Source organism: Bufo bufo, chromosome 4 (assembly GCF_905171765.1).
Source record: "Bufo bufo chromosome 4, aBufBuf1.1, whole genome shotgun sequence".
NCBI classification, from domain to species: domain Eukaryota; kingdom Metazoa; phylum Chordata; class Amphibia; order Anura; family Bufonidae; genus Bufo; species Bufo bufo.
The window spans coordinates 226497617-226521634 of NC_053392.1; the positions used below are offsets into that span (position 1 = coordinate 226497617).

Below are 24018 nucleotides of genomic sequence, written 5' to 3' on the forward strand. Positions count from 1 at the left end.
AGGCAAGATGTAACAGAATAAATGTCTCTCTTTACTGAAGTGCAAAATGAGGGTTGTAGTACAGTCTCAAAGCACAGTTCCAACAACATATAGTGAAAATTTTCTTAGATGGTTTTGTATGTGTATAGATCAGGTTTAGCTTCTCCTACTCTTTCTCTGCAGGATCTGAGGCTGGCAGTAGTGCTTGGGGAATGTCTGTAAACCCCATCTGAGGCATACTGGGTTCAAGATATGACTGGCCAGGTTGTGTCCCAATGAGGTGGTGGCAATTTTTCACTCACAGCAGTAAAGTCTATAAGCTTTTAGGCAGCAGTGTACCATAGTGACTCCATTTGCTCAGCTGTTAAAGATCCTGGGACTTTCAGCTCTGTCCTCTTTCTTTTCTGGAGTACCATATTGTGTAGATGGTTCTCTCTTGATGGTTCATGGAGAGATGGTTAGTCTCTGTAGCTTGATTTCACATACTGAGGAGTGAGGCAAACCTCTCACCTCCTCTGCAAATTAGAAACTAAACTAGACTGAGCTAGGGGTAGAGCGAAACAGTTCACACCTCAGCCTCCTCTAGAGGTTGAATCAGAGTAGGTTAACCTGTGGGACCCATACAAGAACCATACTGGGTATACATGGCATTAAATCACATTAAATGGTATTACATAACATGACAGACATCAAAGAACAAAACAATTTTGCAAATACTGTATCCACGCCTGGGGTACAGCACACACAAGATGGAGCTTCCACAGAGAAATTTCCGGCACAGATTTTACCACACATATTACACAATATGCAATGTATCTGCAGAAAAATTTGTCACATATTTTGCTGCTCATTTGTTTTGGATATTATTACCTTATAGATTGCAAGGTGTACAATCTGCAATATAAATTTGCAGCATTAATTGAACTGTCAGCTTCTGCTCCATGTGGATGAGATTTTCTAAAATATCATACAGTATATTGGTATTGTGATATGCTGGGGATTTTTCAACTACAATTCTTCAGTGGAAAATCTGCAGTATATCCATCTTGTGGGAATGTGTCCCAAAGGAACCTGAGATACTGGCAATCTGTGCCACCAGTGTCTTGCCTCTCCTGGCAGACATAGCCACCAGAACAGCAACTCCAGCAAGGTGGAGCAAAAAAAAAATAAAAAAAAATCAAATATTTTATTTTCACAAGGGCTCATACAAGAAAAAGCACCCCTCAAATTGTTACACCATTTCCATTTCTCCCAGATATGGCAATAGAACATTTGTGGCCATAAGTTTCTATTATCTGCATAGACTTCAAGAACTTGCATAAACTTCAACTTGTGCAGAATGCCGCAGCAAGGCTACTAACGGGTGTTGCCCGCCGAGAGCATATCACTCCTTCTCTTAATGCCTTGCACTGGCTCCCCGTCTAACAACGGGTGATGTTCAAGATTATATGCTTCATGCATAGGGTATTCCATGGTGTGGGGCCCTTGTACCTGCCATGTAAATTCACCAGGTACGCCCCGTTAAGGACATTGAGGTCTAGTAACTCTGCGAATTTTAACATCCCGCAAGTTAACAAGATCAGAAGTGAAGGTAGATCCTTTTCGGCTCAAGGGGCCAGATTTTGGAACCACCTACCTCTGGCCCTGAAAATGATTCCCAGTCTTCTCTCATTTAGACGTGCACTGAAAACCTTACTTTTCAAATAGGCGTTTGATCTTCCTATATAACACTTATTTTTGGTTCATATAATTTTGGGGGTTTTCCTAAATCTTAGTCTATAAATTCATGGTTGGTAATGTCCCTTCTATTTTAAAGATCCTCACGTTTATTAATTCTGTTCTCTTCACATTCTCTATATCTCGTCAAAAACCCTTTGAACCTTGAGATCCCCCTACCTTCCCTCCCTTTTTATTGATTCTCTATTTGATAAGTGCTAGGAAATTGGTCTCTGGAATAGGTGCCTTATTCTCTAGGCCTTTGCGGCCCATGGCAAAGTGTCATGCCTTCTTCTTTTTCCTCCCTTGTTGAATCAGCCAGCTTAGCGCATCGAGGCCCTAAGGGTAAGACTGCGTGTACACAAGACTATACATCATCATCATCATCATCTTATGGTACAGGGAAGGGCTCAGCAGAAAGCCGTATTATTTGACTTGGAGTGCAGATTTTGCTGGAAATCCCATGTCCCATGTCACATTTGGAGAACCCCTAATGTACCAAAAAAGTGGAAACCGCCCTTAAGTGACCCAATTTTGGAAACTACACCCCTCAATGAATTTAGTAAGATGCGTGGTAAGATTTTTGACCCCATAGTTTTTATGCAGCATTTTGTGAAAAGCTGCATTCACAAATGCATCAACTATAGGATGTATTTTGAGACACAGGGCATGAAAATGGAGAAAAGAACCATGCCATTCATTGAACTATTTCTCCCATGTTCAGAAATAACCTCAAAGTGACCCAAATTTTCTGCCTGGACATAGCAGGGCCAGGAAGTGAAGAAGCAATCTAAGGATTTCACGGACCAATGTTTCCATGGCTTTTTCTACAGCCCCATTTGATGCCCGAGGAGGCTTTGAGCCCCCATAACCATAGAAAACACCAGCAGTGACCCAATTTTAGAAACTACATCCCTCAAAGATTTCTTTAGGTGTGTGATGAGATTTTTGACCCCATAGTATTTATGCAGCATTTTGTGGAAAGCAGGAGTGGAAAAAACTGTTGAGTCATTTATAGGACCTATTTTTCTGATACAGAGCATGAAAGTAGAGAAAATCACTTCAACTGTTATGGAGCTATTTCTCCTTAGTTCACAAATACTGCCAAAATGGCTAAAATCAGCTGCCTAGACACATGGTAGGGCTTGGAAGGGAACAAGCTCCACAAGGATTTTGAGGCATATAATGTTTTTTTCCTTATGTGTTTGCAGGCCTCATTTTAATTTACACAGGTAACGAATTGACACCCCACTTCTCAAGGTATTTTTTCAGGCCTTTGGCAAGTATAGTGATGACAACGGTCTATAATTTTTAGGTTCTGGATACAAGGTGACGTTTTGCTGAAAAGTCAAGCAACAATATTTGTAATGATTGTCAGTAGTGTGTCGCAACGCAACATGCTGCAACACGCTACGACTGTGATGCGACAGTCACCAAAAAATCCATCCAAGTCAGCATTTTGCATGTTGCATTGACTATCATTGCAAAACTGTTGCTCGGGTTTTCTGCTGCAAGAAGTTGCGTGATAAATGTTGCAGTGTAACTATACCCTTTTTGTTGTGCGACTTACTGTAGCTTGACACATATTTGTTGTGTACCGGAAGGCCTTAAGGAATTAATAGGGTGAACATCTGAAATGTTAAAATTCCAAAAAAAAGCACGGATCGCACATCCCCATGCTATGCTTTGATCCATTATTGCTTCTCAGCACAATTCATATCCCTTCTCGGCATAAATAATAGTATACCAGGCCCTAATCTACATATTTTACATGAGGCATTAGCAGGGGCGTAGATAAAGGCTACATCCTGGGCCCTGGTGCAAGAGTTCAGCTTGGGCCCCCCTTCCCTCAAGGGGCGTAGATAAAGGCTACATCCTGGGCCCTGGTGCAAGAGTTCAGCTTGGGCCCCCCTTCCCTCAGTGCTTTGGGGTGAGGGGCAGGGAAGCACATAGCCTTCCTGCTGCAGGGATCTCAAGTCTCCCGGAGGTTCAGGGAGTCTCCCGCTATTAGATAGCGGCTCCCTGACACCCGCATGTGAGACAATATATCCCGGAAAGGTTTACTGATAGAGCAGAGAGATAAGAGAAGTGACAGGACACAGAGTTTAGATTACAGGTTGAATTAACCCATTAGGGTCAAATTGGCTTCTTAATGAGATATATATGTTAAAGGCATCCCTTCTTCTGTCTCATTCAGTAGCTATATAACTATTGAGAGAGATGTATTTTTTTTAAATACATTTACACATTTAACCCTCCATTTTAATTATATTATTTACCCCAGTGTTAAATTCACACCCCCAGGATGCTTTAATCATATACGTAAATATGATAATTTGGGGCAGGGTAATGAGCCCAGCCCTCCACACCATAGAGCAAAGTGTGCAGATACTGCATATGTTTTGGAAAATGTAATAAAAAGTTCGTAAAAAAAAAAAATTATGAAAACCTCCCTGAAATGAGAAGTGCACCTACCTGAAATGAGTTTTTGCAGGTTGGGATGTCTGCTGCTGCCTTAGGCAAACATTTAAATGGAATTCCCCCCTCATGTCAAATTCTTGACCTAACCCTTCCCTCTAGTCTGAGGTGTAATTTGACCTACATGCATTTTCTATAATTCCAGTGTCTTCTTATGAGGCACAAGAGTCTTTGGGCCCCCTCAGCCTCCTGGGCCTGGTAACGACTGCTACTGCTGCACTCCCTATAGCTATGCCCCTGGGCTTTAGAGATCAAAGTGCATAGGCCCACTCACCACGCCAAGGTTGGCTCTATGAGTGAACACCTACTCTAAATTGGTGCAGCGCCACATGGCGACCACCACCTCCGCAAGCATACAATGCCAGCAGGCGGCGCGATCCAGAAGTCCAGCAACACCTTTGCTGTCAGACTAAGCCCCCATGGCACTGGGCCGTACCAACCCACAGGCCCAGCTCCACAGCAACAACAACTGCCATTCAGCACCACACCATGTGAACAGATTTTAAAAGCTCACCTTTCCATTTGGTCTCAGGAACTACAAACTGGGGCCTAGTAGGAGTTTATTAACCCTTCTGTAGTCTCCTACTAATTACATGCAACAGGAGTAGTCTGAGCAGGAGAAGCAGTAACTGATGATGATGATGATGACAAGGACACTGCACTCCATGTGGATTTGGCCTGGCTGCCACAAAGGATAACAGGAGAAGGAGGACACTCTTGATGTGCTAGATGGCAGCCATATCTATTTTCCCACAGTAAGTGGTGTTGCTTTATCATGTGCTGCAATAGAGCCGTGGTGCCTACATTTGTGTATGAACACCCATGGCTACTCATTTTTGTCGCTGCAACTGTCACCTCCTCCCACCCTGATCTAGCTCCCAGGTCATTTCCAGCAAACCATCATTGTCATCTTCACCCTCCACACCACTTTTATCAGACTGTGATATCTCATGGTGGGCTCCTTGGCCCTCCTCCAGATTCCCTGCTCTGTTTTTGGCCAGACTGCCACTGTCGCTACTACTGCCCCTATCATCAACACCATATCTACAAGTGCCATCACCACTACCAACAATACAGCTATGCATGGGGTCCCCCGCCTCTCCCTGAAACCTCCTTCTCATGGCAGTCCAAACACTAAGGATGGTTTCACACGGGCGTTGCGGAAAAAGATGCGGGTGCGTTGCGGAAACATGGGCGATTTTTCAGCGCGAGTGCAAAACATTGTATAATGCGTTTTGCACGCGCGTGAGAAAAATCGGCATGTTTGGTACCCAAACCCGAACTTCTTCACAGAAGTTCGGGTTTGGCTTAGGTGTTGTGTAGACTGTATTATTTTCCCTTATAACATGGTTATAAGGGAAAATAATAGCATTCTTAATACAGAATGCATAGTACAATAGGGCTGGAGGGGTTAAAATAAATAAATAAATAATTTAACTCACCTTAATCCACTTGTTCGCGCAGCCCGGATTCTCTTCTGTCTTCTTCTTTGAGGAATAGGGCCTTTGATGACTTCTCTACGCTCATCACATGGTCCATCACATGATCTTTTACCATGGTGATGGATCAGGTGACAGACCATGTGATGAGCGTAGTGACGTCACCACAGGTCCTTTTCCTGTGCATAGCAAAGATGAAGACAGAAGAGAAGTCAGGCTGCGTGAACAAGTGGATTAAGGTTAAAAATGTTTTTCTTTTTTTTAACCCCTCCAGCCCTATTGTACTATGCATTCTGTATTAAGAATGCTATTATTTTCCCTTATAACCATGTTATAAGGGAAAATAATAATGATCGGGTCTCCATCCCGATCGTCTCCTAGCAACCGTGCATGAAAATCGCACCGCATCCGCTCTTGCTTACAGATGCTTGCGATTTTGACGCAGCCCCATTCACTTCTATGGGGCCTGCGTTGCGTGAAAAACGCACAATATAGAACATGCTGCGATTTTCACGCAACGCGCAAGTGATGCGTGAAAATCACCGCTCATGTGCACAGCCCCATAGAAATGAATGGGTCCGGATTCAGTGCGGGTGCAATGCGTTCACCTCACGCATTGCACCCGCGCGGAAAACTCATCCGTGTGAAAGAGGCTTAACTGTTCTCACACAATTCATTAACAGGAAGACTATCTTGAGTATCTTCTGTAGCATGTGGTGGAGTTTTGTTTTTGCTCCTTAGGGAAAAAAGCACCTCACTAGGAGTAGGCAGTGAAAATAGAGAGGATGCAACTGAAATGCTGCTCAAGGGTTGCAAGGGAGAGGAGTAGGAGGAATGCTTTTACCCCTGGCCCCAAGGCACAGTGTAGATTCAGAAGTGACCTCAACATAATTGTGCTGTGATTTAGAGAAGTGAGCCATCCAGTCCACTGTCTCATCTACTTTATCCTCAATAATAATGTTGCACCTTTCAGAAGCCAGGAAGAACTATGTCCTACTACTACTGGATGAATGGTGAAACGGCTACACTCATTCTAGCTCTGGGATGACTGTCTGGTATGGATCATTCGTTTTGCACGCTTCCATTTTCCAGACATTTTATTATAAGGCTACTTTCACACTAGCGTTCGGGGCTCCACTTGTGAGTTCCGTTTGAAGGCTCTTACAAGCGGCCCCGAACGCATCCGTCCAGCCCCAATGCATTCTGAGTGGATGCGGATCCGCTCAGAATGCATCAGTCTGGCACCGTTTGGCCTCCGCTCCGCTCAGCAGGCGGACACCCGAACGCTGCTTGCAACGTTCGGTTGTCCGCCTGGCCGTGCGGAGGCAAACGGATCCGTCCAGACTTACAATGTATGTCAATGGGGACGGATCCGTTTGAAGTTGACACAATATGGCTCAATTTTCAAACGGATCCGTCCCCAATTGACTTTCAATGTAAAGTCTGGACGGATCCGTCTGAACAACTTTCAGACTTAGAATTTTTTCTAAACTATAATGCAGACGGATCCGTTCTGAACGGATCCCAACGTCTGCATTATAGGAGCGGATCCGTCTGTGCAGACACCAGACGGATCCGCTCTGAACGCAAGTGTGAAAGTAGCCTAAGGCCTATAAATTAAAAAGGAACGGGTTTCCTATAAATGAGATGTTATGGGTTTAGTACACACAGAGTATTAAACAGTATTAGCAAAATTGCTGGTGCGTTTTCTGTAATTTAAAGAAAGAGGCAGAATTTGATGTCCCTCCTCTTCTACAAACATACTGAACACTGGTATTGACATTTTACTTTTGGAATAATGCAGTATTTATGGTGAACTGTCTTTGAATTATGCATTTAAAAGGGTTATTCCATTCCCTCAAAGCTTTCCTGTATCAAATTCCCTATAATATAATATACCAAATTATATCTCTATCTTTCAGTCACTTTCAGACACCCTTCTTCCAAGTCAGAAACTGAACACCATATGGCACTTTTTCTTGGTCAGCACAGGCATCTCCCTGTCTACTGCCCCCTCTCACCTAATTGGCTGATGAGGCTGTCTTTCATCCTCTGAGCCAATCAGGGCAAGACCCCCAATTCCACCCAGTGTCATGTCATCCTCCGTCTTCTTCCTCTGTCATGCTTTTCCCCGCCAACAGTAACAGTAAGGGTACTTTCACACTAGCGTTAAAGTTTTCCTGTATTGAGTTCCGTCATAGGCTCAATACCGGAAAAAAACGCATCAGTTTTGTCCTAATGTATTCTAAATGGAAAGCAATCCGTTCAGTATGCATCAGGATGTCTTCCGTTCCATCCCCATCCATGCGCAGACCTTTAAAAATGTGAAAAAAATAAATACCGGATCCGTTTTTCCGGATGACACCGGAGAGACCGATCCGGTATTACAATGCATTTGTCAGACGGATCCGGAAACAAATGATATCAGTTTGCACATGGATTTCTGGATCTGGCACCTTTAAAAATGTGAAAAAAATAAATACCGGATCCATTTTTCCGGATGACACCGGAGAGACGGATCCAATATTTCAATGCCTTTGTCAGACGGATCCGGAAACAAATGATATCCGTTTGCATACAGATTTCCGTATCGGACTGGCCGGAACCCAACCCCAACAACGCTAGAGTGAAACTAGCCTAAAATGATGCTGGGAACCATTTTCACGTGATTCATCTGAAACAAATCACAAAAGAATACATGCTCAGACAGTAACAGTACATTCTTGGATTTGTGGGGTTAATTGGTTGGAGGTAACCAGATGTCATCAGGCATTGTTTCAGACAAATGCCTTGCATTGTTACAGACAAATCTTTTATACAATGGGAGGTGGTAGGCTTAGACAGTAGGGACACGAGGAGAGGGGGTGCAAACAAGGGGTTAATGTGTGTTTTTTTTCTGTAAGGGGACAAATCTCAGCACACAGGCTCTGATCTCCACAGCTCACTTCGCTGCACTGAGATCAAAGCCTGTCAGCCCACCTAACCACTGTACAGTAAATTAACATAGTAACATAGTTAATAAGGCTGAAAAAAGACATCTGTCCATCCAGTTCGGCCTGTTATCCTGCAAGTTGATCCAGAGGAAGGACAAAAAAAAGTGATTGGTAGGTCTGTACAGACCCACCTATTACAATGATCACCAGAAAATGACTCTTATAATGGAAGTTCCGGCTGTCTCAAGCAGCTGATTATCCCGTTCTGAAGCTACTGTAAGTTATGACAACTCCAGGATATGTGTCAGAGTGTGGAAAGTAGCTCTCACTACAACGTATACTTATGGCGTGGTACCCAAAAGAGTTAAATCAGAACATGAAAACATGTTAAAATTACCTTTTGAAGGTATGATGAGGCCCTAATAATAATAATAATAATAATAATAATATTATTATTTATTATTAAAGCGCCATTCATTCCATGGTGCTGTCCATGTGTTAAGGGGTATACATACATAATACAGACAATTGCACTAAGCATGAACAAGATGAGTTACAGACTGCTACAGAAGGAGAGAGGGCCCTGCCCGTGAGGGCTTACAATCTACAAGATATGGAGGAAGGACACAGTAGGTGAGGGTAAAGCTGGTCATGGCGGTATAGCAGCAGCAGGGTCACTGGTTGTAGGCTTGTCTGAAGAGGTAAGTTTTCAGGTTTCCTTTGAAGGATTCCACTGTAGGTGAGAGTCTGATATGTTGGGGTAGAGAGTTTCAGAGTATGGGGGATGCACGGGAGAAATCTTGGAGGTGGTTGTGGGAAGAGGTTATGAGAGGAGAGGAGAGAAGGAGGTCTTGTGAGGGTCAGAAATTACGTGTGGAGATGTATCAGGAAAGTAGCTCAGAAATGTATGGAGGGGACAGGTTGTGGATGGGCCCTTATACGCATTTGTTAAAATTTTGAACTGAATTCGCTGTGCAATGGGGAGCCAGTGAATGGATTGGCAGAGGGGAGAGGCAGAGGCGTAACGGGGGAGAGGTAAATTTGTTGGGCAGCAGAGTTGAGGATAGATTGAAGAGATGCGAAAGTGCTAGATGGAAGGCCACAGAGGAGGATGTTGCAGTAGTCTAGGCAGGAGATGATGAGTGCATGTATAGGCATTTTTGCAGACTCATGGTTGGGAATGCGTGGATGCGGGAGATATTTTTGAGATGGAAGCGGCAGGTGGTGGAAAGGGCTTAGATGTGTGGTCTGAAGCAGAGGGCAGAATCCAAGGTCACTCCAAGGCAGCCGACTTGGTTGACCGGGGAGAGTGTGTAGCCATTGATTGGGATAGATAGGTCTGTTGGGGGGGGTTGAGCAAGATGGGGGAAAGATGATAAATTCTGTTTCATCCATGTTAAGTTTAAGAAAGCGAGAGAAGAAGGAGGATATGCAAGATAGGCATGGTGGGACACAGTATAGTAAAGAGTTGATGTCTGGACCAGAGAGGTAGATTTGTGTGTAGTCAGCATAAAAGTGATACTGAAAGCAATGGGACTCTATGAGCTGTCCCAGGCCAAGGGTGTAGATAGAGAAGAGCAGGATTCCTAGGACAGAGCCTCGTTGGACACCAGCAGAGAGGGAATGAGACAAGGAGCTGGTGTGAGAGTGGGAGACGCTAAATGTCCAGGTCAGTGATGCCAGTGATGAGAGAGTTTGTAACAGAAGGGAGTGGTCGAAGGCAGAGGACAGGTCAAGGAGGAAGAGGACAGAGTAGTGTTTTTTTAGTTTTGGCTGTTAGCAGGTCGTTGGTGACTTTGGTAAGGGCAGTTTCAGTTGAGTGGTAGGGGTGGAAGCCAGATTGTAGCCGGTCAAAGAGGGAGCAGGAGGAGAGGTGAGAGGACAGTTGAGAATGGACATGTTATTTAAGTAGCTTTGAGGCAGTGATATGGGGTGATAACTGGACAAAGAAGATGAGTCAAGTGAAGGCTTTTTGGGGAAGAGATGAGAAGTAGGCCTGTTTTGCATCAGCGAGTGAGGATTTGAAAATGAATAATGATTGCTTGTATGTGGTGAAGTGATCCTTGGGATTTATTCCATCCCCACTCTGCAGCCCTGGAAGCTTGTTTGAGTTTTTTGGTCAGGCTGGTGTGCCAGGGTTGTCTGTTGATTTTTCAGGTTTTGTTGTGTGTGAGGTGGGCAGCAGAGTCCAGAGCTGTACTTATTGTGGTGTTATACAGAGTGGTGGCAGCATCTACGTCCTGGTGAGAACAAATGGTAGAGAGTGGCAGAAGAGAGTCAGAAAGCAAGCAAAATAAACATTTTTAAAGTTCATGTGGGGGGGTGCTAGTGTGTGGACCGGGCGAGCAGCAGAAGAAATCAGTGAAGAGAAGGTGAGTACTGTAGGTTGTGGTCAGAAAAGAGGAGAGGCGAATTGGAAAGGTTGGACAGGTAGCAGAGGTGGGTAAAGATCAGATTCAGAGTGTGACCATCTCTGTGGGTGGGAGCTGAGGACCACTGTGAGAGGCCAAAGGAGGAAGAGAGTGATAGAAGCTTAGAGGTGGCTGAGTGGCAAGTGTCAATGGGCATGTTGAAGTCACCCATGATGATAGTGAGGACGTCAGCAGAAAGAAAGTGTAGGTGCCAGGTGTTGAAGTGGTTAAGAAAGATGACTGGGCCTGGGGGGCATTAAATGACAGCTACTTGGAGGTTGGAGGGAGAATAGATGCGAACAGTGTGTACTTCAAATGAAGTGAGCGTAATGGAGGGTGGCAGTGGAGTTGGGTTGTAGGAGCAGTTGTTTGATAGGAGAAGACCAACGGGGGGTGTGAGTGAAATGAAATCCGCTATAAGTGCAACAGGGGAGGCAGTGTCAGAGGGTGTCAGCCATGTTTCTGAGACCCAGAAAGGAAAGTTTGTGAGAGATGAAAAGATCATGAATGTAGGACAGTTTGTTACAGGCAGTGCGAGCGTTCCATAATACTCCTACAAGAGGGAGTAAGGGAGCAGGGGTCAGGGGAATGGTTTAACTTAGACAACAATTTATGGTCAACAAATGGCCACTAATCCTTCAGTGTGAATGTCTCACCAAAGGAAATCCCCATAGCATCTCAGTTTCTTGTGTACAGGTATATGTGAATAAAAAATGAGGGATTAATGATACTGGGCAGACTGTTGTTTAAATGCTCTAAGTTTGGGTAGGGCTATATTTTAAAACAATAGCTTTGTATTGAATGCTGTAAACTACTTCATGTTCTAACACATGTACAGTATATGTTTCAATATTATTATTATTTTTTCAAACAAATAAAAAAAGAAAACTAAGGATTAGTGTTGAGCGAGCACCAAAGTGCTTGTGTGCTCGAGTAGAACACTTCGGGATGCTCGGGTGTTCTACCAAGCACCCAAGCACAATGGAAGTCAATAGAAGAACCCCAGGCACCCCGTGCTCTGAAGAGGGGAGGGTGTCAGTACTCTAGTTCGGTTTAGGAGTCCCTACTCTGACTCCATATATAGCTATGTCCATATATGGAGTCAGTGCTTGGGGACACCCCACTGTATTTAAATCTAATTTAGCCTGTATTTCAGAAAAAGTTTCGGCTGGGATTCAAACTCACGACCTTCTGTATTAGAGGCAAGGCAATGAAACTTCTACTGTACTGTACTTTTACTGAGACCTATATAGTAGAAGTCAGATATTTTATTTTATTTTTGTAACTAGCTATGCAGCTATATAGTGTAGTGGTTAAAGTTCTGGGCTGAGATGCAGAAGCTATGAAATCAAATCCTGTCACAAACATTTTGGTCAGCGTGTCTGGCCAGCATGATGATGTGATCACGTCAGTGCGTGCTAGATTTGGCACGCTTTCTTCAATCAAGATGGCTGCAATGGCCTCTCCGCGAGTAAGTGTATGGGAATATGTAATTTGTAACGAATAAAATTTCTTTGTGAACTTCGGCAAAGCAGGCAAATTTATTTTTTGATAACTTTGCTCATCTCTAACAGACGTACAGTATGTAAAGAGTTCCTTATTTGGAAACTATTGTTGAGATATCTATTTTGAACTTGTTTTAAGCACAGTAGTAGAGATTATCATGTAGTATTTTCATAATATGCTTTTTTGTTGTAACAGGTTAGATATATTTTGGTGCAGAAAATCAAATACGTCTGGTTATATTCAGAAAAACTCTTCCAAAAAGCTGGGTATGTGAGACAGTAAGAAGTTATGTATAGTATTCATTATGCAAGTTACAAGGATGTACTGTATTGTATTCTTCTAGGCTGTCTTTCCTGTTTAAAGAACACCTATCCACCGTATTACACCAGACATAATTCCTGATAGAGCTGATACCGCTAATTAAAATTATACATCTCTTGTGAAAAAAGGTGTGGCATTCCCGTAATAAAAAACAAAAAACCTTTTTCTTCTGTATGCAAACTAAGGCTTTAGTGCACAGAGGAAGGTGCCTTAAAGCTCTCATTTGCATAAAGAATAAAAATCTTTTTTTTACAAGGCATGTATAATTTTTGCAAGACATGTCCATTTTCACAACATTTGTATCATCATTGTATCATCAACAACAGAATTAATACTATATGCTATGCCTGGCTTAATAATGTGGATCCTGTTGATAGGTGCTCTGCTGAGACCAAGAACAGGGGTTCTATGGCCATGATCTGATGGAGCGGCAGGTTGGGTATGCACCCTGCTGCTCCATTTATTCTCTATGGGACCACCAGAAATAGTTGACTGCAGCAATTGCATATTACCGGCAGTACCACAGAGAGTGAATGCAGCAGTGGGGCACAGGAGCGACCTGACGCTCCATCATCCTGTGGATAGGGGATACCTTGGAAACTTGGCACAATCCCTTTATGTAATATTCTTGCTTGAGTTTTTTTTTTTTTTTTATCTATCTCTATCAGTGATAGGCAATTTGGTTGTACATATGTGGTCATTTATCAAACTGGTGTAAAGTAGAACTGGCTTAGTTGCCCATAGCAACCAATCTGATTCCACCTTTAATTTTTGACAGCTCCTTTGCAAAATGAAAGGTGTAATATGATTGGTTGCTGTGAGCAACTAAGGCAATTCTACTTTATACCAGTTTGATAAATGACCCCAATAGTGCTTGAGAATAGTAGGGCACATTCATTCTGTTCTATAATATAACTGTCAACTGTTTTCTGGGTCATCATTATTTTCATAGCATATTGATAGGTTTGTCATGAATGTTTTGTTGGTGGGAATCTGACTTAACGCCACAAAGGCTCTATGTTTCCTATTTGCAGGAGAAAGGTGTCCACATATGCACATCTAGCAGTCTATCCATCCATCTATTGATATGTCTGCCTGTCTCCTTGTCTCGCTGACTATGTGTCTGTCTGCTTGTCTGTCTATCCACAGTCAGATGACTTTAATACTTGAACAGCATGTACAGTGGCACTCAGATTTTAGAAACATATGAAAAACAGAAAACAAAGGGTCCTACTTTTCTCTTTAATACCGTGTTTGAGGTTTAAAGGGTAACTGTCATATTTTTTATTTTATTTGATAGTTTATTAGATCTAGGCATGTATAACTGAGTTAGTTTGTCAATGATTGTCAAAAGATATGTAATTAACTTATAATAACAGCTTTTATTAATGTCCTCTGTCCCTTTCCACTGCTCCCTTAAAAGACCATTGCTATGGCTTGTCTGTCTTCCTTTTAGTATAAACAGAAGAGAGAGGGGCGGTCTTCCACACTGCATGCCTGCATTAGGCTTCAGAGTGAGGAGGCGTGTCTGTCAGTAATCCAATCTGATTGGCTGGCAGGGAGCTGGCAGAGGAGCCATCTTGAGAAGGTCCTCATATTGTAAATGTATAAACAGCTGTAACTAAGGGAAAAACTCAAGGAAAACAGTGGTACCGTATGTGAAGAAACTAAAGATTGCTTTATGCATAATGCTGCTGCAGCAGTAACATGCTTTTTTGATGAAAACTTGACAGTTAATATAGTTTATAATTATTTTTTCAGGACACTAGAAGATATTTACTCTTGTTCTCAGATACACTCACGATTTGGCTTAGGTTTAAGTAAAGAGGAGCAACAGTTAAGGTAAGATGTTTCCCTTCAGTATACATTATCTGCAGGTATATGTGTACAACAAGATGGCTTTTTCTCACAAGCTTCATTTAATTGAAAGCAATTTTTATAGGACTTAATATTTATATGCACATAAATGAAACCAGTGACATCACTTTAGTTAGTCTAGATTTTACTAATGTTTTCTCTCCTGACAGCAACTTATAAATGTCTAATGACCCTATCTGTTTTCAACCTTGCAAAGAGGTTTCAGCATCACTAGAATGGATCAATACCTATTCTAGGGTAGAACATAAAACTCTGTGATTAGCTTCAAATGCTTTAATAATCTTCCCAAAGAGATGTGTCCTTTCTTACCTTTTGTCATGGCTCAACATTTCTGACGATGTGTGGCACGAGACTGCCAAACAAAAAAAGCAAACAAACATGATTTTGCGATACTCTGTCACAAGATGTTCATCCTATATGTTTATATGTGTGGTCACCCAGTCAATGTGATATCTGTTACAGCCTGACAAGGGTTTTGTCAGCTTGTAGTGATATTGCACTGAATTTGTTGGATCAACTTGCAGGATAACAGGCCGAACTGGATGGACAAATGTCTTTTTTCAGCCTTATATACTATGTTATTACTATGTTACTAAGTGAAGTCCTTAAATGGTCACTAACTTTTCATACAACTTTGCATAAATCAATAGCACAAGCAACCACAATAAACTTTGTAATATGTCTTATCAGTCAAAAATGTCTAGGTATCACATTATCAGCTGTTTACTAGTGGCAGGGTCAATATTCAGTGATATTTTGTGAATATTTGGGCGAATATTCGTCATATATTTGCGAATTAGAGAATTTGGAATCTTTATCTCAGTAATCATTTTCTTGATTGCGTAAATCGGCAATTGAAAAATTTGCAATAAAAATTCCAATCAACACTACTTCGAAAGTCAAAGATATTGCAGCCTTCTCATTGGCCCACAAGCTAGAAGCAGGGAGGGATCATGTGTACTGTTTAAAAAAAATCTTGAATATTCGAAATTATGAATATATATCACTATATACTAAATATTCTCAAATTCTCGAAGTGCCGATATTCACGATAAAAATTTGCAATTCGAATATTCGTGATCACCTCTCTCTCTCTTGCCTCTCTCTCTCTTGCCAATTGCTTTAAACTTTGAAAAATGTCTTAAACCTGTCCAACAGGACAGGATCAGCTCACTGAGGGATCATATTACACATGTCAATGCAAGTCTATGGAGAAGAGAAGGGGAAGGAGTGAGCTGAATGAGACACAAACAGGCAAGCAAACTTCTGCAGTTACATTGGCTGAGGTATAAACTTCCTAAGTGCTTTATTCACAACCAGTACTTCTCTCTAAAGTCCTCAATGACCCTGGGGCTTCTTCTGAGTGAGTAAGAGAAGGTTAGGAGCAGATTTGTCTATACTTTCTGTGTGCAGTGGATGGCAGCTAGTATCTACCCAGCAAGTCTGGGATAACTACAAACTAGATATTCAGCATGCACAGCAAATAACTACTATAAATGTCAGGTACAAGTCATATAATAGCCAGAAATAGTGCTATTCCTCTTGTACACACACTGTACTACTGATTAATGCAAAGTTTGTTGAAGGGTTAATTACACTTTAACCAAATTCAAGCTAAGGTATGAGTAGACACATGTGTATTCCGCAACACTTTGCAGTTGAGGAAGTTTCCCCATGCAAATAAGAAGTAATGACCCAATCATGTTATAAATAAACTATTTTCCACATATACCGTATATATATATATATATACAGTATATATATATATATATATATATATATATTATTTACCACTATTGCTTGGATCCAGTAACCTCAGGAAAATCCATGAGATGAGATAATATTCATCAAGCGATCCAGTTAACTTCTCAGAAGGAACAGTTTAAATTAATTTCAGTTTCTGGTAGAGTGGCCAAATAGGCATTATGAATCTATGTTAAAGTTGATGAAAGTCAAAGAACGAGTGGGGGTGAATTACTAAGAACACGTGAAATAACCACCAGATCATTGGGTGAAAGCATCAATGATGCAGACACAAAAATCATTATTTCTGAGCAGCAGATAATTTCTGCTGACCATAAACAATGAAGCTGTATGTATGCTACTGAGATTACTAATCACAATACAGAGGAGATAATTGCTGCATAAATGCAGCTTTTACCTCCTCGCATGAGCATTAGTGTTGATCGAACATGCTTAGCCGAATACCGCATGTGCTCGAGCCCAATGCTCGAGTTTCCTCCCCACACATTTCTTGGCTGCTACGCAGCCAATAAACGTGCAGCTATGTACTGCCCTCACTGTACTGCCGTAGCCATTTTGGTTGCTGGCATTACAGTGATTGACTGGCCGGTACGCGTCATCGGGTGCTATATATCAACCGATGACGTGTGTTCGGCTCAGTCTTAGTCAGGGAGAGCTGTGCTAAGGAAGGGACAGACAGTGTAGGGAGTGATATGGGAATATTTTTTTTTAAAAAGCTTTTCAGAGACCCAAAAGTCCTTTTAAGGACTATTGTGTGTGTCAGCAATATCTAAATACCGTGAAGACAGCGAAATTAGCTGCGTCACGTCTCCTATTTAAAGTGTGCGCATCCAAAAAATATCTGTGACATCCAGTGTACTTTTTACGTAGACGGTGTCTGCTGCGGACAGTGACATTACTAGCTCCACATCTGCAGTGTAACGTGTGGGCTGAAAAAATGTATCTGTAACATACAGTGTACTTTTTCAATAGACAGTGTCCATTTCTGACAGTGACATTACCAGTGACACATCTCCAGTGTAACGTGTGCGCTTAAAAAATTTATTTGACATACAGTGTACTTTTTCAATAGACTGTGTCCGCTTCTGACAGTGACATTACCAGTGCCACATCTGCAGTGTAACGTGTGCGCCTAAAAAATTTATATGTGACATACAGTGTACTTTTTCAAAAGACGGTGTCCGCTTCTGACAGTGACATTACCCGTGCCACATCTCCAGTGTAACGTGTGCGCATCAAAATTTTATCTGTAACATACAGTGTACTCTTTCCGTAGACGCTGCGGACAGGGACATTAACGGTGGTACCTCTCCTGTATAACCTTTCCTCATCCAAAAAACCTGGGACATTCCCTGTAATTTTTTATTAGCCGCTGGTGACAGCATTGACATTATCTGCGAGATGTCTCCTGTGTGACGTTTCCACATCTCAAATACCTTTTTAAAGTTGTTTGCACATACACTTCCAAATCCTACGCTACTGAACGTGTGACATACTTTCAAGCATATATAACATTTAATATGAAGAAGGTGAGCAGTAAAGGATGGGGTAGTGGCAAAGGAGCAAACAATAATCCCATACTCGGATACTCCGAGGAGCTCTTTTCAGCGCCATTCCTTGATTTGGCCCTCTCTCCAAGCACGCTTGAAGATGGACAGATCTTGTGCCCTGATTCCCAAACTCTTTAGCATCCACAGTCACAAGAAGATGACGGTGGGGAACGGCAATTCATTTTTAATAAGGTGGATGATGATGAGACACAGTTGCCAATAAGTCAATGGCAATTACTGTCTCAAGAGGTTGATGAAGAGGATGAGACACAGTTGTAAATCACTGAGGTTGTGGTTAGGTCAACAAGTCATGAGGATGAGCAGAGTGAGGAAGTGGAAGAGGAGGTGGTGGACGATGAAGTCACTCACCCAACATAGGAAGGTGGAAAGCCGAGCGAGGACAGCAGTACAGAGGGGGAGGGATCTGCAGCACAACAGGCTGGGGGAGGCAGTGGGGTGGCAAAAGGGACAAGGCGGGCCACTCCAAACAGGCCCACAACTGTTCCCCGGAGCACCCCCTTGCGGAAATATCCCTTGCCAAGGGGTAGGTGTTCCGCAGTATGGCGCTTTTTTGAGGAAAGTGCGAACGACAAAGGAATAGTAGTTTGGAACCTGTGCCGTACCAAAATGAGCTGGGGCGTGAACACTAGCAACCTCACCACCACGAGCATGATCCAAAACATTGCATCCAAGCACCGTAATAAATGGGACGAATGCCTGGGTACACATTCTGTGTCTGGGGGTCACACCACTGCCTCCTCTTCCCCTGTTTTATGTGCTGGCCAATCCCCTGTCGAAGGCGCACGCCCGGATGCCTCCCGCCCTGCACCTGGACCTTCGCAAGCACCATCAGCGACCAGATCACATCCACTTCTGTGTCCCAGCACAGCATCCAAATATCTTTACCCCAGGCCTTTGAAGGCAAGCACAAATACCCAGCCACCCACCCACAGGCCATAGCACTAAATGTGCAGCTTTCCAAATTACTGGCCCCGGAAATGTTAACATTTAGGCTTGTGGACACTGAGGCCTTCTGCAGCCTGATGTCGGCGGCTGTCCCGCATTATGCAGTCCCCAGCCACCACTATTTTTCAAGGTGTGCCATGCCCGCCTTACACCAACATGTACTGTAACATCACACATGCCCTGACCAACACAGTTACTTGGAAGGTCCACTTAACCACGTACACATGGACAAGTTCATTGGGCCAGGGATGCTACATTTACCTGACTTGGTGAACGTTGTGGAGGCCAGGAGTGAGTCGTACCCTGTGATGGAACAAGTGCTACCGAGGCTAAGGATTGCGGGCCCTACGTCGATCAGGGTTTCTGCCAGCATCTACGTTAGTGGTTCCAACCCCCACTTCTCCTCCTCCACATCCTCCTCCACTTACACCTCCGAATTATCTACATGCAGCACCAGTCAGCCATCAGTCGTTGGGCAGTGGGGAAGCAGCAACAGGCTGTGCTGAAGCTGATATGCTTAGGGGACAAACAGCACACCGCCGCAAAGCTGTGGTAGTGGATAAGAGACCAGACTGAGCTGTGGCTGTCGCCACTCAACCTAGAACCAGGCATGGTTGTGTCTGATAATGGCCGTAACTTGGTGATGGCTTTGGAGCTCGGCGAGCTCACACACATCCCATGCCTAGCCCAAGTCTTAAACTTAGTGGTTTAGTGGTTTCTCAATACCTTCCGCAATTTGCCTGAGCTATTGGTGAAGGTGCACCGCAAGTGTGCACATTTTCGCAAGTCATCGACAGCTTCAGCCGGTCTGTCAACGCTGCAGCAGCGCTGGAAATTGCCAGCTCACCGGCTGTTGTGCGACGTGAGCACGTGCTGGAACTCGACGATCCACATGTTGGCCAGTCTTTGTTAGCAGCAGAGGGCATAGTGGAATACCAGCTGCAACATGGTCATCGCCTTTCCAGTCAGCTTCCACTATTCACAAGCAAGGAGTAGGCATGGATGTCTGACCTCTGTGAGGTTTTAAGAAACTTTGAGGAATCAACACAGATGGTAAGCAGCGATAATGTTATTTTCAGCGTAACTATCCCACTTCTGTGTCTAATAAAACGCTTGCTGCTCACAATTTAGGACGACGCTTTGCATGTGAAAGAGTTGGAAATGGGGAAAGACATTACACATGGTGATAGCCAGGCTACCCTCAGTTCGTCTTCTCAGTGCGAATGGGACGATGAAGAGGAGGAGGAGCAGGAGACGGTTGCCTCCGCTACAGTGGGTTGTACTCATGGAAGTTTAATTTCATCTGTTCTGCGTGGGTGGGCAGAAGAGGAGGAAGAGGATGAGGCAATTGAGAGTCATCCTCCTGATGACGACAGCGAAGTCTTGCCTGTTGGTACTCTGGCACACATGGCTGACTTCATGTTAACCTGCCTTTCCGGCGAACCATGCGTTATACGCATTTTAGACAAGACAGATTACTGGTTGCTTACCCTTCTTGACCCTTGCTACAAAGATAAATTCTCATCTCTCATTCCTCTGGTGGATATGATGAGTAAAACGGTGAAATACCAGAAGGTCCTTGTTTAAAAATTGCTCCAAAAATTTCCATCTGACAACGCTGGAGGCAGAGTCCGTAGTTCCTTGGCCAACTGAGGAGGGGAGACAAGGGGAACACACAGCACTTCCAACAGAGGCAGGGCAACACTCTCCAAAGCCTGGCACAGTTTCATGACACCCCGCCATCACCCTCACTCTGATGCGCAGCCTACTGTCACAATGAGGGAAACATTTTGGCAGATGGTGAAGGAGTTTGTAGCAGACCATGTCAGCGTCCTCAATGATCCCTCAGTGCCTTACAACTACTGGGTGTCCTAGCTGGACATTTGGCACGAGCTGGTGCTCTACGCCTTGGAGGTGCTGGCCTGCCCTGCCGCCAGCGTTTTGTCTGAGTGGGTATTTAGTGCTGCTGGTTGCATTATAACAGATAAGTGTATCCGCCTGTCAACTGAAAATGCTGATAGGGTGACTCTTATAAAAATGAACAAGGCCTGGATTGACCATGACTTCTTGACTACACCAGAGGAAAGCTGATGAACATAAAGGCACTTTAAATGTGTTGTTTATATTGTACTTAATACACTGTATTCCCATGCACCCCTTCCACCACAAAAAAAGGGTATATAGTTGAATCTTCCTTTTCTCATCCTCCTCCTTTTCTTCCATCATATCAACATGCTTATTTGTCGCATATAATGCCCTCGCATATATGCCCTCGCATACAATGTTTTACAGGGTCAGCTCACCAGCAGGCCCTCACCTAAAATATTTTACAGGGTCAGCTCACCTGCAGGCCCTTGCATATAATGTTTTACAGAGTCAGCTCACCTGCAGAACCTCACCTACAACCTTTTATAAGGTCAGCTCACCTGCAGGCCCTCACATATAATGTTTTACAGGGTCAGCTCACCTGCAGCCCCTCGCATATAATGTTTTACAGGGTCAGCTCACCTGCAGGCCCTCACCTGCAACCTTTTAGAGGGTCAGTTTGCCTGCAGGCCCTCACCTACAACCTTTTAGAGGGTCAGCTCACCTGCAGGTGCTTGCATATAATGTTTTACAGGGTCAGCTCACCTACAGGCCCTTGCATATAATGTTTTGCAGGGTCAGATCACCTGTAGGCATTCACCTACAATCTTTTACAGGGTCAGTTCAACTGCAGGCCCTCAACCATAATTTTTTCGATGGTCAGCTCAGCAGCAGACCCTCATCCCTAATGTTTTTGGGGTCAGCTCAGCAGAAGGCCCTCAGCCATAATGTTTTAGATCGTCAGATCAGCAGGCCCTTGCTCCAAATGTTTTTGAGGGTCACCAGCAGGCCATCAATCATAATTTTTAAAGGGTGTGTATGATGCCCTCCTTTATGTGTAACAATTGGTGTATTGTCGTGCCACTTCCTTGTAATTTTTTGCAGCCCTTTCACTTAGTGCATAGGCTTTATGAGTGTAGGAGTCCCACTACCTGAACAATTGTACCACAATATGAATGAGGCCCTCCATTATGTGATATACAGGTTGTATAGGAATGCCTCTTCCTTGTACTTTTTGGCAGTATTTGCAACTTTATATATAAGTAAATATACAGGAATGTTTTCTAACATTTTTTTTCGCTAAAATCAATTTTATCTTTGGTTTTGGGCGTATTATTGTCAGTCTGTAACAGTGGTGTACTACTCGGATAACATCGTTCCCAGCAGCGACCTGGGAGTCCAAGATGCATCCAGACATCCTCCCCATGCTGTTCCCGAACCATTTCGGTGGTGTTTCCATCAATTTCTGACCTTTTCCTATGAACCAGACAACCTCCCCTCTTCAGAGCAGGGGGTGCCTGGTTCAAAGCTCGGGTTCTCCCATTGACTTCCATTGTGCTAAGGTGCTAGGTAGAGCACCTGAGCATTCCGAGATGTTCAGCCTGAGCTCCCGAAAACTTTGGTGCTCGATCAACACTATTGAGCATGTAGTTATCGTGAAAAAATTGCGTAAAGGGACCTTTAGACAGGCTTTGTAGACATGGTCTAAATTTATCACAGTGGCTTATAAGGGATGATCAATTTGTCTGCAACATAAATTCACATCAGAATTGTGGAGCAATTTGGGGGCAAAATGGCACACCTTAAGTCATACACTTTTTGCATCATGTCTATTTTCTAGTAAATCATATATATTGCCCCCAATTTGCACTAAATATTTCATTTTACGACGATATCTAGGTGCACTCACATTGGTAAATGTGGTTTATTATATAAAAAAAATAACTGAAATAAAGTGGCCTAAATGGGAGGAAATGCAAAATAAAAAAAAAAACATTGTGGCGTGTTTATAACCGGGCGAGCAATTTCTCCGCATGTGATCCGTTGCTAACGTCAATCCCCAGCAAAAATGCATACAATGGAGGATGTCGGCAGCGGATCACATGCACCACAATGGCATCCTACACAAGATGGGATAATGTGTGGATGCAAATATAAAAATACATAAATCACTGCGAAAGGTGCACCACAATGATATGCAACTGACAACACTGGCTAATTCCTCAAGCTGATGTTAAGAACTGAGACTTTAGCCGATGTATTCCTGTCAGGAACACATCGGAGCCCTTTATTTCAGTTATTTTTCTTGATATGTTTAGAATGCGCCATTGCGTACTGCTGGTAGCATTCTGTTGCACCTTGTAACCTGTGTCACATGGCTTGTTATAGGTGGGGCTTACAGCCTTATCATCTCTCCCACTACCTGAGTGATTTCATTGTGGAGGTATGTGGGAGCTCGGCTGTAAGTTGTATCTTAGCACCTCTCAGACCGTGTTCACACACCGTAGGTAGTCCAGTGGTAGGAGCCCATGCCACACTGAGATACCTTGACGGTGGTGCAATAGGGCTCCGATGTGTTCCTGACAGGAATACATTGGCTAAAGTCTCAGTTCTTAACATCAGCTTGTGGTGCACCTTTCGCAGTGATTTATGGTTTATTATATACAGTAGAAAATGCTTGCTATATGATACAGGCCCAGGAGTCACTAGTGATCTGAATTTTAATCCGATTTCAACTTCGAGTTTTAGGACTCTGGCCTTCGTAAGAACCACCATGGCAACATTTGTGTTTCTGGTGCCTCTAAGCTTCTTGTTAGTGAATACTGGTTTCTATTGACTTTGACTTCTGTGTGATTAAAGATAACATTGACATTGCTAATTATTTGCTAAGGTTTTTTGTTGTTATTGGAAGTTATTATGAACAGCTGTAATTAAACCGCATAACTGCTATACAGTAGCTGATGTACTAGTAAACACTGAAGAGGGTGCAGCGATGTAGCCCTTTCAAATAGCTGATCAGCTAGGGTTGGTGGGAATCAGACCCCCACCAGTCCAATATCGATGACCTATCCTAAGATAGTTTATCGATATCTGTAACCTAGACATCCGCTTTAATAACTACAGTATTCTATCCACTTTTATTACCCGAATCACCTGGTGGGTTTTCATTGCAACTGATACAGCAGCAGCTATAATACTATTTCCTTCAACT

General features: G+C 43.3%; 1 protein-coding gene across 1 annotated transcript in view; it reads left to right on the forward strand.

The window, feature by feature from the left end:
• The window catches only part of LOC120997965 (probable cation-transporting ATPase 13A4), a 216057-nt gene that overhangs the window by 36515 nt on the left and 155524 nt on the right, over nucleotides 1-24018 (forward strand). The window contains exons 4-5 of the mRNA XM_040428349.1: nucleotides 12658-12728; nucleotides 14545-14625. Of these exons, the coding sequence (XP_040284283.1) occupies nucleotides 12658-12728; nucleotides 14545-14625 (152 nt within the window). The remainder of the gene's footprint in view (nucleotides 1-12657; nucleotides 12729-14544; nucleotides 14626-24018) is intronic.